This window comes from Aptenodytes patagonicus, chromosome W, assembly GCF_965638725.1.
Source record: "Aptenodytes patagonicus chromosome W, bAptPat1.pri.cur, whole genome shotgun sequence".
Classification (NCBI taxonomy): Eukaryota; Metazoa; Chordata; class Aves; order Sphenisciformes; family Spheniscidae; genus Aptenodytes; species Aptenodytes patagonicus.
The window spans coordinates 35,691,441-35,705,517 of NC_134981.1; the positions used below are offsets into that span (position 1 = coordinate 35,691,441).

General features: G+C 39.1%; 1 protein-coding gene across 1 annotated transcript in view; it reads right to left on the minus strand.

Moving 5' to 3' along the window:
* Positions 1-2,801: 2,801 nt before the first annotated feature.
* The window catches only part of LOC143172030 (zinc finger SWIM domain-containing protein 6-like), a 144,461-nt gene continuing 133,185 nt past the window's right edge, over positions 2,802-14,077 (minus strand). The window contains exons 11-14 of the mRNA XM_076361250.1: positions 12,979-13,136; positions 12,295-12,458; positions 7,720-7,801; positions 2,802-5,359 (exon numbers count right to left, since the gene is read on the minus strand). Coding sequence (XP_076217365.1) covers positions 4,497-5,359; positions 7,720-7,801; positions 12,295-12,458; positions 12,979-13,136 — 1,267 coding nt within the window. The 3' untranslated portion in view covers positions 2,802-4,496. The remainder of the gene's footprint in view (positions 5,360-7,719; positions 7,802-12,294; positions 12,459-12,978; positions 13,137-14,077) is intronic.

A 14,077-nucleotide genomic window follows, 5' to 3' on the forward strand; every position in this document is an offset into this window, starting at 1 on the left:
ATGATTTTTCAGTAAAAATCTGTATTTTAATCAAATTGAAGGCATCTCAGTGAAATAAATTTACTTCTAGTGCAAATCCACTCTATGGAACTACAAATCTAAATTGGCACAACTCAGAAAGCAAAATTTCCCTCCATGTAAGCTGCACCCCAGTTTTGATGCACTTATGTTACTTATACCCACTTATATAAAAACTTAATTGCTACTAGACAAACCTGAAAGAAAACTGTAGCTCAAACTAATTTGACAGAACACTAAAGCATTATTGAAAAGTGACTTTCACAGAGACTTTTGAAAGCTTGCAGCATGAAACTTTGTATGGCTATACAAAGAAAATGATGAAATGCGGGTTTTCTATAGAACAGAAATTTATTAATGCAAAGCACTCTATCTTCTATACTTAAAAATACTAGGAAGCCAATTTTACTTTTTTTTTAAATATTAAAAAAAAAAAAAGTCCTCCAGAATTTCATCTGTACTGCAAAAACTGTTGACTGGTCATCCAAAGCACTGATTGCGCATATTAGCAGATTCACTGTCTTGAAAGAGCTCCATCTGTTCTACTAGACAACCACGGTGATATACAGTCCCAGTCTTCTAGTTGCAGCTCTAGCCTCAGAATATTACCTGCAATTTCTCTCAAACAATCTAATAAATTCTTTGTCATGTACATGCAGTCCAGGTTTAGCTTCACTGCCATAGCATTAAAAACAAAAGATTTTGAGAATAAGACATGAAGTACTCCGAGGGAAGCTGTATTGGATTTCAGTTGCACCTTAGTTTCTAAAGTCTGAGTCTCCCATATGTGCCTTTCTCTTTTTCATGCTGAAAAGTTGTGCAGTTTTCTCTAATGGGAAAACCGGATGTGGAAATGAAGTAAGCGTTGAAACACCAAAAGGCTAAATGAAGGTAATGTAATTTGGGTAAGAAAAATCTCTGCTGGCTTCTGTTCTGGCAGAATCAATAGACTATAAAGGAAATCTGAAAATGAACTTATGGGTAAAAGTCAGTTTCTTGGGCTGCAAGACAGTCTCATAATACAGAAGTAATATCATGTCGTTCAGGATTTCACTCAACTCACCAAAAAAATGAAGATTCAATGGTAGCCTATGATATGGAAGAATCATGCTCAGTTCCCTTCACTACTGAACAGCAATCCTGGATTTAAAAAAAGTTCTCATTTAAAGGAGTGTTGAAAAGCAATATAACATTTTGCGACAATGATAGCAGAGGTGTTCAGTTGCATATCTCAAATATATGGCTCTGAAAAGAAGATAAGGTATTTGAGACATTGTATTTTGACTAGGCTTCCTTATGCTTCAAAATTAATTCCAATCTGTAGTTTTAGAAATATTTGATCAGTTTTCACCAAAAGAGCCCTCAGACTTTTTTTCATGGAATCTCTTTCCTGGGCTCTTCCTACCTCCACAAAACAAGAGCAGTACATATCTATACATGTTTGCTAGAGACATGGGGCAAGCATCTGTTGGTCCATGAGGGCTTTTAACATGGTGTGAACTGTACTGCACAGCACCACTGAGGACACATAAGAGATTTCAATCAGTCATGAAAACAAGTCAAATAAACTTTGATCAGTTCTGAAAGAATAAGCCATTGTGCTTGTCAAAAGCAGGTGGCAACCATCAAGACCTCATTTAATTCTAAAGCCTTTGTCTTCAAATAGGCTTCAATTTTGCAATCTACATAATCCACAATATCCATAATACTGAATTATTTGTAAGATGCAAATAAACCCCAACACCCATGCAAACCCTACTACAGAATGGAGGTATCCTTCTCGTTCCTTACTGTCTGTAGCAGAAAATTAATCTAGGACAAAGTAATGAAGCAAACACATAATGAGGATTCAATACTTGGAAGGGATAGAAGTTGCAGAAACTACAGAATGTTAGTACTACCAGGTCAGGACAACTCGGCTGTTAGCAAGGCTTGGTAGAGACTCATATTTTACACGTCAAGTTGTACAAAGATTCAGACCTTTTCCTCCTTAATCTTCAGTGACACAAGTTTCACTGTCAGAATTCATGGGTATGCTGGCATCTCTGATAGTTGCTTGCTGCATGCTAATTCTCTTTTCAGCTGAAGATACTAAAAAAAGAAAGTGAAGGCATTCAGATCATGTAGTCAAATATGACATCATATAACATACCTAAGATGATAAAGATCTTGGTAAAGCAGAAAGCTCCTCTTTAATTTTCAACCATGCCGTATCCCATTATTCACTGAGGGCTGGAAAACTTACACAAATCTTACAGAGCAAAGGCTCCAAAAAAGCAGAAATGTTGGCTGTCAGCTGGTGAGCAGGAACTCCATGCTGGGTGGAGCAAGCTGCACAGTTCAGAATACACAAAATGCTTTAGAAAAGCCAAAGAACAGCAAGAACTGTCCTTGTATATATTTGCAGCACATCTCAACTCTCATGGTCACCCAAATAATCCACTGAGTGGGAACATGCCCCCACACTCTTCCATCCCACCAGGGCAATATGTCAAGGCTTACGGTTTGTTGTATAGACCACACATCTTCAATTGCAGGCAGCATTTGATCCCTCTGATGCACCAGGTCGTCTTCCACCAGCAAAGGAGCTATTGCAATTGTGAACGCTACCATTCCTCAGCAGATTTTTGAGGAACAAAACATTTCTTTCCTGGTCTTGGTGGTCATATTGCTTATCACCATAACGCACCAAAGTTGCAAGCTGGGCATTTAAGATCTATGAACTATCCATACACAATTCAACTCCAGTAACAGACACCATAAACGAGGCAGAATCAACTTTCAAAAAACTAATTTTAATCAAAACAAAAAAAATTTTTGATCATTAACAAGTTTATAAAACAGTGATTTAGTTACATAAATAAATTGATATCAGTGTATCAAATCTTAATTACTTTCAACTTCATGAGCATGTTTACATGGGTGATGAAGTACAACCTTTTTACCTATTATAATAAATAAAATGGAGAGCATGAAATAGTTTTTCTAAACAAAAATACCTACAAACATACCTCTAGCATGTTCTCTAATGAAGGGAACAAGAGACACTGGACAACTTTTGCACCAAAACATAAAAACTGCTTTAAAAAGCACAAGGATACAGAACCATCAGCTAAAGTAAAGACACTATACTGTAACCAAAGTTGGTATTTAATAATATAATGAATGGTTTGGTAGTTAGATCTCCAGTTTGGTTATTTTAAAGCATTAAGACAAGGCAAGATAGAAGGCTGCTTTTGTTTGAGTAATTCTAGAGAAAATAAAATATATTAAAAAAACAAACGGAAAAGTAGAACAGTCATACCTACACAACTTTCTGTCCTGCACAAAGTCAAAATACCTATGCAGAATATATATATAATATATATATATTTGTGCACAAAGGTTAGCTTATTATTAGCTCACTGCAAAGGCGTAATGTATCATGTCAGTCATTTTGCGTTTTGTGTCAAAAAGGATATTTCTTTAAGTTTCCTAGGCTAGGAGGCACAAACCCCGATTCTGGCATACTGTATTCTTAATGCTAAGGCTTGCTGCTCTGGCTGTGTATTTTTTGTTGTCCCTCTTTACTATAGTGCCTGTTACAAGCATGTGTGTATGTGTGTATACATATGTATGTATACACAGGTTGTATAAATATATATATATATAAAATTTCCCCCAATAGGTATCAGTCCAACCATGCAATCCAAAAGGTGGCTCTGCATAGATGCCCAGCATATAGTTCACCACCTGAGCCAACCCTGAAGCAAGGCGCACTTTAGTCCTTCTGATAGGTTTTCTTTTTTGTTTAAAACCAAGCTACTGCAGCTTCAAGTATTTTGCATTACATAGGGTTTTTTTTATAAATTAATGTTATATTTTTCAATATTCAGACATATACTATAATATATATACAGTACAATAAATGCTCTCATTCTTTTTAAATTTTTTTTTGATAAATCCCTGAGAATGTATGTTGACAGTCGCTAAGTTTCCACATGCACAAGCATTGTGTGCCATGCTTCTGGATGAACAGCACTGCAAAGCCACGTGGTCAGCCTTTTAACTATTAGTATTTCATTTGTTGGTTTGTTTAAATATGCTGAAATGTAAGGATGAGTTACAAAGGAGTAAAGCTGAATCCATTCGAGGTACTTATCACAGGATGGAGGTGTTTTGTTTGGTTTTTAAAGCCATTGCAATATATGTTTGTTTTTGAGGCTGTGAACATATACAGAAAGGAGAGCGATGTGGGCTTTTGCCACTTGACAACATATACTCAGTGTAAACCAAACCTTTTTTAACCTCTCTCACACAAAACAGAAAAAAGGAAAAAAAATTAAACACAAACTTTCACAACATGACAGTTTAGTTTGCAAACTCAATATAACTATACACATATAATACGGTGTGGCTCTGTTTCTTTAAGTTCAAAAAGATACAAAGGCAGGCTCAAGTAAAAACAAACCACCCCTCCCCCTGTTCACGCATTTTCATCAACCAAACCGCTCACGAACCAACATCATCAATTTCTTTTTGCCTTTGTAGATTTGTTTTAGGTTGTCAATAAACTGTGTAAACTGGATGTGTCCATCATGAGCCATTAAGAAGGTCTCTCGGGCCTTGCTGAGGAACTCTATAAACTCACTATAGTGTCGCGGGCTGATGTGAGTGAGACGCGAATGAGTTGTATTAATGTAGGCTCCGATCGTGGCATCCAAGAGTTGCCTTAAAGGGGCTTTGTCCAGTGACATGAGCTTACCAGAGTTCCTCCTTCCATGAAGTCCCACCATGCCAGGAGTGGTCAAAGTACACCTACGCAAAATATCTGACAGTACTGTTGCACATTTGACACTTTTGACCACCAGAGGTATTATAGCTGCTAGCTCATTTTTCCCAAGGGAGTGGCTGAGCGCACATGCCCACAGAACGTCATTAATGGCAGGGTGTGTATCCTGATTGTAACTCAGGTTGAGATGCGTCATGGCCAAAGTGGCCAGCTTGTAGGCCCGCATGGGGTAACCACGGTGCTCCATGTATCGTGCTATAGTAAAAAGCTGTGAGTAGCTCATGCCGGTTGTAGCAGCATCTAGAACAATTTGGTAAGCGGTCTCAAAAGCTATGTGATCCTTTTCACATAAGGTCAGTGCAGAGAGGGCACAGTTTTGAGGATCTTTCATGGCACACTGTAGAGCAAGCGTCCTAGCACTGCCGGCCAGCTTCTCCTGCTGATGGCAGTCCAGATGCAGACGGACAATGGTGCTGTTGGACATCACTGTTGTAGCAACAATACTAGTGGCTTCTGTTGGAGTGAAAAGTGTAAACCAGTTTTGCATGATACTATCCAGTGCATAAACACCTGGGGAGAGACAGAAAGGATTAGCCACAACTGATAAAACCTAGCAGATACAGATGTTCAGCAAGAGATTACATTTTCAAAGTCTAAGAGGTTGCCAGTACATCTAAGGAGACGTGCTTCAGCAAGAAGGGCTAAACCAGATAACATGGCTGGAAAAGGACATTAAAACAAAGGCTACTGTGCAAACTCTGTAGCAATCACCAAAATGCAGATAATAACAAAAAAGACTGCAAGATAAGCTTTAATCTCCTGGTGTGACAACTGAGCTGTTTTACTTGTTATCTAAGACAATTTGGATAACAAGTTCTGGCTCATTTGGTCTCATCACATCACTCAAAAGCAGCCCTCACACTGAACACTTAAAAGGCAATTTTAACTTCTTTTCTCAATGTGCATCTCAAGGTACAGCGCATGCACAAAAGAATATGAAAGCATGCTAAATGTCTCATTTAATAGAACACCATGGCATTTAATACTAAGCACACCTTAAAAAAAAAAAATATCCTACCCCCCACCCCCTCCCAACAGGCTTTTCAGATACATCTTGTGTCAAATTCATATGCACCTGAACATCAAGATCCTTATTAGGGAAATACACTGAGCAATATGCACTACTGGATATTATCTGAAATAGATATTTTCCTTAGTATCACTTTATTCCTGGCACATGTGTGTGGTGGTGGGGAAGAAGGGGGAAACAGTGACTAATGGGTTCCATAAATTGAACCTTATAGCCAACTAGAGTGTCTTATTATTGCTAGAGGCAGTTTACACGCATCTGTGAGCCCACCTAAATCACACCCAGAGGTCCTTTTCTCTGTAGGACTCTGATGTTTCCTGTGCACCCCTTCACTCGTGCAAAAATTCAGCATAGTCAGAAAATACCAGATCTTCATTTAAATAAACAGATTCCTTGTTTTATCAACTTGATTAAGTCTCAAGAGTACGTTGCGTGACATAAAAGGTTCTTTATGGGATGCTTCTATTAGAATATGTAAACTAATTTAAAACAGTATTAAAACCAGCATTTTATTTGCCAATACGTAACTGCACAAAATAATACCCAGGCACTAATATCTGCAAGATAGCCTCAGTAATAATTACCTTAGTAAAGATATAAAAGCAATAAAACAAAAGCATTGCATGAAAATTTGCAGACACAAACCATTTTCTGGCTGAGGGCGTACAAAGGCAAGCTGTATTTTCCCATGCTACTGATAACATTAATTTCCCAGTTAAGCATAAAGCAAAGAATAAACTAATCCAGAGAATAAGCAGCAGCAATCCTTTGAAGCTCTGAAACTCAAGAAGCATCTATGCCAATACAACTCAGATGAAAAAGGAGTAAATACAGTAGGGAAGCATACTTTCCAAAAATACCTTTAGTGACAATTAAAATTGCTCCTTTATCATAGTACTTATATTGTCCTCACTACTACAGCTGCTGTTTTTTTTTTTTTTTTTACAGCTACACAGTTTTTAATGCCCTCATCTTCACTTTCAGATTCTGTATCCTCATCTTGCAGATGGTAAACTGGAATACAGAAGCTAAGGGACACCTCATCAAGACACACAAGAAATTTATGGTAAAGCCCAGAAACAAAGATAATGTCCTGCTGAGTGCACTATTCTCCCACTGCTATCCTCTAAGTATGAGGCTAGTTCTCCCACCTTATTTTCACCTTACGTGGTTAAGGATGGGTGCATTAGTGTTTGGTTTGCTTTCCAGTGCAGATGAGAGGCCTGCACAATGTCATAGCCACATAACAAAGATGCATTACACTCTAAGCTTGGATTTACCCAGGGGCTTAAAAAAAAAAACAACCCAAAAAACAAACAAGCAATGAGAACCCCTTCATGAGATCTTGTCTGCCACACAGTGGGAGGCATCCTCAGCATTTCATTCACCTGTTTTCTGGTTCCTCTTCCCCACAGCTGACCAGATAGCCCTCTCACCAGTCTTTTGGAGCCTCACCTTTCAGAGCAAGCAAAGTTGTAGCACAGTGTAACAGCCCATAACCACGAGCCTTTTCTCTGCTGCAGCCTCAAACCCAACATGGAGGGGACAAGGGGAAATCTGGGGTATTTCCCATGAGGTTATACACGTCCCTACCTTGCAGGGGAAAGAAGTCACACTGTATTACTCAACTATTGTCTCACTTGGCCTGTGCCTATTCTATCACATACTCAAAAACCCCACTCATCATTGCCATAATTAATGTCTTCTAACCAAAGGAATTTTATAGATGAACAGAAAGTGGGAGACATTTGCAGAGCCTGGGTGTTGACAAACAAGATCAAGCCCTCTAAGATTAGCTGACAAAAAGGCAGGAGCCCTTGAGAAGCATCTCAGAACATACCTACTTCTGTTGCACATGTTACCAACCACCTCACCATTTCCCGCCGTCGCCAATTCAGTGTTGACAGCGTCATCCGCATCACCTATTAAAACAACACAAACAAAATACAAATTAATCATATTGCAAAACCAAGACAATATACCAATGGGGATTTAAGTTACTCAAATACACTGAGGTTCAAAATGGCAGCCTCTTGCCCTCTCCACTCTGTTACCTCTTTTTAGCTGATATGTCAAAAGACTTGACAAATACTGCTCAGCTATCTTAGAAGAGCATACAGAGAGTAATTCCAACTGCAGGTCCTTCAAGGCTAGAGGAGAAACTCCGTTTTATTCGGGGAGAAGAAAAAAAACCAACCCACAAAAAAGCCCCCCCCAAACCAACAAAAAAGCCCAACCAATTACCAGTTATTCAAATTAAATTATATTGTGTCTCCTCCCTCTATGTATGTTAGTCTTTAGAGTGGAAACATGTCAGCTCTTGTTGGGCAAACTAAGCCATCTAATTTTTCCCCCATCTGCATTTTTTTCATTGACTTCAACAATACAGACAGGAGTTAGAGTGTACTGTGATTTGACTGGCTGCTTATGCTGCAAAGATATATATACACACACACTTCCAGATATATCCAGATATTATTAGTAAGTCCATAGCGGTGATTTCTCTCTCTGAACAAGGAGCCCCTGCAAAGAAGTTCCATTGTAAAACCATCAGAATTATAGAAAAAGGACTTTAAGCTCTGATTGCAGTGCCCATATTTTACATCACTTGCAGTTATTGCCTATGTTGTTTCTCAAAACATGGGCAAATGTGTTTATGCAGTAAAACAAACACTGCATGGAAATTGCATGGAAAGCTTGTTTCAGCTAACTGGATAGACCCAACAGACATCTAGATAAAGAAAGCAAGTAGTTTTCCCCTTACAATATCAGTGATCATACTATGGTATTACTATTTGTAGCAATTAAACAAAGAATAGGTCAATCAGAGCTTTCAGCAATGATCTTTACATATTAACTCATAAAATGCACTCACAAAACAGCTTGGAGTCAGCAGCATTTGTAAGAGGATTCTCAACCCATATCCCCCCCAATCCTAAGGTGACTTCAAAGTGGCATATTTGTTACTCCTGCCACCTCCTTTAGTCCTAAGCTGTAGATAGGATAATTAAGAAGATGGAAAGACTGCCGAGGATCACAAATGCACAGATGATTTTTAAGAAGTCTGGTTTTAAACAACCATCAGTGATTCCATGCTGGCCTCCAAACATTCACACCTTGGGAGCTTGGTGACTGGTTGTACATCATCCCAAAGTTACAGTACAAGGCCAGCTTTGTTGGCCTCAGATGTTGTGGTATCATTTCAACTAAACAGTAATTTAAGTGCCAGATTGGAGAACAGCATTTTGAGAGAAAGCAAATTGATCTGTGAGGAGCAACCCAACACATTTTTAAATATGAAAATATGGCTAACAAATTATGGAACCAGCCTTTGCTTGAAGTCTTTCTGGAAGAAAAACAGGCATCCCCAAGTCAAAATGCTTTGGAGTGCAAGTATCTGTCCTATTCTCTCCATCAAAGAGAAAGAGTCTAGGTGACTTCCTGTATCAATGCACACACAAATTGAAGGCTAACACTGTTCCAAAATCCAAGATGAATTTTCAGCTTCCCCCAAGTAGAGTGAATCCAAGAGAAAATACAGGGTTATGGACTGAATTCTGCTACTGGTGAGGGAGAGAAGGAGGTAAAAAAAAATGGCGTGAATGACTACTTCTCTGAAAGTCTTCTCTGATGACTTCCCTCACTGTGGTGGTCTGTAAAAGGATCATCAGTCACAAGAGCCTTCAGCATGCATAGTGGGCATAATAGCAGCTCCAGTGTAGACAGTCCTAACTTGAGAGCAAAAAACAATACTATATCTAGTTTCTTGACCTGGAAAAGTTTCTTGACTTGAACTATTCTGGAATTAGGTTCCTTTCATTTGATTAAACTGACAAGCTGAGAGCACTAAGAGAGGAGCCCTTTACTGATGATAAAAAAAATCCCAAGGATTTCAAATAAAGCATATATTGATGTCTTGACCAAGGAGGAGCTGAAGTTAATTTATACTGTAGCCCATGTAGCCAAAGAACTATTTCACTTCTGCTAAATACATTCTTGAGCCACCTCTTCCTAAAAGGGAGTTCCAGATCTGTCCAAGTTCTGTCCAAGTTCTATCCAAGATCTGTGCTATCAATTGAAGAGAGCTTCTCAACAGGTTAGTAAGTCTGAAAATGACAAGAAGCCTCTGGGAATTACATAGCTTATCTGAAAGCCAAGCTCTCTTCCACAGAGAATAACCTTGACTTTGTCCTGATGGATTTTTTTTTTTTAATAAGAATTTCTTAGTCTAGAGGAACAGAAGATCTCACTACCCATAAGAGATGCAAGAAATGGCCAACCAACCATTAGCTCCTGCACCAACGTGAAACCTCTTCGTCATGCACATTGGAAGGAGGTTTATTTATTTACAGGCTTTCAGGGAAAGGACACCACTTGCCAAATACGCATCAAGTGATCACCTGCACTAACTTGCTCAGCAGTTCTGCCAGCAGTACCTGTCTGCATGTGTGCGGTAATACTTACTTGCATTGATGTAGCATACAACAGGCAAACGGAGGAACAGAAGCCCCTCCTGTACCTGCAGATCTTACAGCATCTGTGCCAGTAAGGTTCTGAAGGACAGAATACACCTGAGATGCTCCATGCTCATTTGGCCACACTGATGACCTCTTTCCACAGCTAGTTTAAATGCCTTCCCTCTGCTGAGTCACATAACATGCTGTCATTGGAAATAAGGAGAAAGAACCCAGGAGTCCATACATTACTCCCAAATCTAGAACAATATAAGAGGCTTTTCTGTCACAGAAATCCCAGTGACAGAGTTGTGAAATTGTTGGTATCATCTCCTCAGCCCAACCAGTCCAACTTGTCATTGTTGTAGCTGAGAGGCAGAACAGTATACCTGCGAGGACACTGCTGTTCAGTTTGCCACGTGAGGGGAGAAACAGAGTTTTATAGGGCACATAAATGTCATAAGCAGTCAGTTACTAGATAGCAAATATAGACAATCTAATTGCCATTAGGTCGGGGGGCAGGAGAGGGGAAAGCATCTGTAGGCCACTGAAGACAGTGCTAACACTGTAAGGCTTTTACAGGAAAAACGTTACTGTAGAAATCTATACAGCTGTGAGTTACTACCAGAAAATTGCTATGCATCTTCCTTCTGGAAAGCAAACTACCTTTAAGATTCTTAAAACACCTTAGTAAGCTTGGGGCAGACAGTGGACATGTTCTACACCAGTTTATTCCAAACACCGGATTTAGGAGAAAGTACAGGTTCATGATATTTATTTCACTAGATCTTACTGAAGACATTCTGATGATACCATCATCCACACAGGGGTATCCATGAATACAGTGATATCCAAAGTGTGCTGCTACCACTGAATGATACTTGGTGAATGCTTGAGGTGACATTCAAGTCAGTCATAAGGATCTTTCTCAAGTAAACAAATATTTAAGGCAGAAACGTACCAAGATGTAAAAAAGAAACAGATTTCCACAGCAACCTTGGGAATAAGAAAGGCTAACAAAGCACACAATATCAGCTTTCTGATTAAAGACTTTAGCTTCTAAAAGTCTAGGCAAATAGTACCTTTCTTTGGCATGAGAAGCAACTAGGATAATATCCTTTCCCCAGAAGTCTTTGGAGCTCTGTTTACTGAAGCAAAGTAATAAATGGTTTTCTGATCTTTGCATTTTTTTGTTGTTTGGGTTTTTTGTTGTTTTAAGAACTCCCTGAAGAGGGATGAAGAGATTTATTTTTGTTGAAATGAACTGTGTAAACTCCAAGATTCATCAGTGTAAGGCAATATTACTCCAGATACCTAAAAACTTAGCTGTCTCCTTTTAGCTTGTAAAGTCTCTCCTAAGAGCCTGAAAACTGATCTGAGGTTCTTGTACACGTCAAGCTGAGTCTGATACAGATGACCATCCCACAGCTTGTGGAGTGCAGGATTTGATGAAGGAAGTGAGAGGGCTGCTGTTAGCACAGTCTGCCTTAGAAACAGGTCATTATGGTTGACCTTGGATTTCTCTGGTAATTCAACAAGCACCTACCAAATCTCATTTGAGGGGAAGGAAGGGAAGGATGGGAGGAATGATAAGAAACCCCTCAAGGCCATGCAAAAGATCTGCAAAAGTGCATTTCTGGAAAGCAGAATAATTTTGCGTTCTAGCCATCCCTACATATACTCCTGAACCTATTGCATTGGTCCTCTCTCACCCCTGAACAGAGGAGTGCTCTGCAGCCAGCTGCTCCCAGCTCTCTCTTCCACTCGAATGGCACAAAGGGCTGTGCAGACCCTTGCTCTGTGTTTACCAGTCAACTGTGCTTTACATCAGAAAACAAAATCTAAAAATTCCAGACAGAGCCCAAAGAGGGTATGGTCCTCAGTGACTTAAAGAGCTGTACCCACCAACACAGGGTCAAATTCCTGTCTTCTACTGTAGTAATAATGAATGAGGGAAATACCTGAAGGCCCAACTCCAGAGAAACTTTCAGAAGAGTGATGTCTGGCAAGCTGTCCATGAGTGTTGCTATTTTAAATGCATCCTGGGCAAGTTTGAAGATGTGTGATGAGGAGTGGATATTTTTCTGGATGGATTCTAGCACTGTTTCCAGCCTCCGAACATCACCTGCAAGGTGTAAACAGAATCACCAAAACAGAACAAGCTCCCAAAACATCCAGAGATGCATTATAATTGAGCCTGCCATTGCTACGCAATAGTACGCTTCAGTTATACACGTTTTGTTTTTTATAAACCTTCCATAATTAAATCACATGAACAAAAGATACAATATAGCACAAACTCCTCTAGTGCCTGATGGTGTTAGTGTAGTACATGGCCAAAAGTCATCCTGATTTGTGAATTTTAGAAGTGATTTGTCTGCTCCTGGGTTTCACAGTCTATATCGTGTGTCAGAAGAACAAAAAGCTCTCATCAGCCTCAAATCAAGCCCATCTGGCTACCATCTAGCTAGTTTAACCACTTTGTTAGAAAATTGACATGTTTAAGTCAGTTCAGTTTGTTGTTCCCATTTCAAGCTCCTGTCAGACTGCGATTTGGATTCCTAAACACAAGTTTTATAATCTGTTTATTCCATGCAATATTAAAAGCATACATTTAGTTGAGTACATAACTGACAGCAATGTACCTTTGGCCGCTGTTAGCATGGTCGATGCCAGCTCACACTGCTGGGATTCAATGTGACTTAGGGTGAACCAGCGGGGATACCGGTTTGGAACAACTGATGCAATGTGGTGCGGGCGGGACACGTCTCCCGAAGGAGCTGTAGATTCCAATACTAGCAACCTGAAATAAGGAAGAAATCCTCTTTCATTAAATCATTATTATATTAGGTTACTCATAAGCAAAACTAAAGCTGCAAGAACACCTGACCTTGTTTATGAAATGTGCAGTTTTGTGTCTAAAGATATTGGAAAACCACTTTTCTTCTTGGGGAATCTTAAAAGTCCATTTGCCAAACTTGCCTACATCAGTGGGCGTCTGCAGAAATTCACAGGAAAATTAAGCTATCCATTAGCTAAGGCAGCAGAGACTTTCTGCATCATCCATAGAGTTGAAGCTTTTTTCCCCTGCCTTGTTTCAGTCTTTGAACCACAGCCCTCAGGAAGGAAAGTGGAATAGTTCTCCATCATACTGAGAACATGTAAATATTTTCCAATATTTGGAATATACTTTCTTTACTTCCAAATGCTCAAAGTAAGGGAGAGGGATATTCAAGACATTCGGATTTTGACCTTGCAATAAATTCAGACATACCAAAAAGGACATTTTACTGCTGAAATATCAACTACTTTTTAAAGTCCTTAAACTCTAGCCTACCAACATTTGATAATGTGCATGCTAATATGAAAAAAAAGACTTCCCTTTTGATTTGTATCGAATCAAATCTCTTCCCTAGTACCACTGAGACACCTCTTTATATAGCTTTATATATGTAAAAATAAATACATATAAATTCTTCAGCTGATTTTTTTCCAAGCACAGAGAGAAGGGGGAGAAAAAAAGATGCATTATTAAATGGTTTCAACAAACAGGAAAAATCCCAACTACATAATGCAAAAAGGATTATTAGGTTATGAGTAACAGTAAATAGACAAAGAGCATGAAAGGAAGAGGCTGTTTTGGGGAAATCTTTTGTCACTTTGAATTTCATTGCCAGCTTCTATGTTCCTTTGCTGTGAAAAGAAATGCTGTTGTGAATTGGTGGCTTTCATGCAATTTTGGCA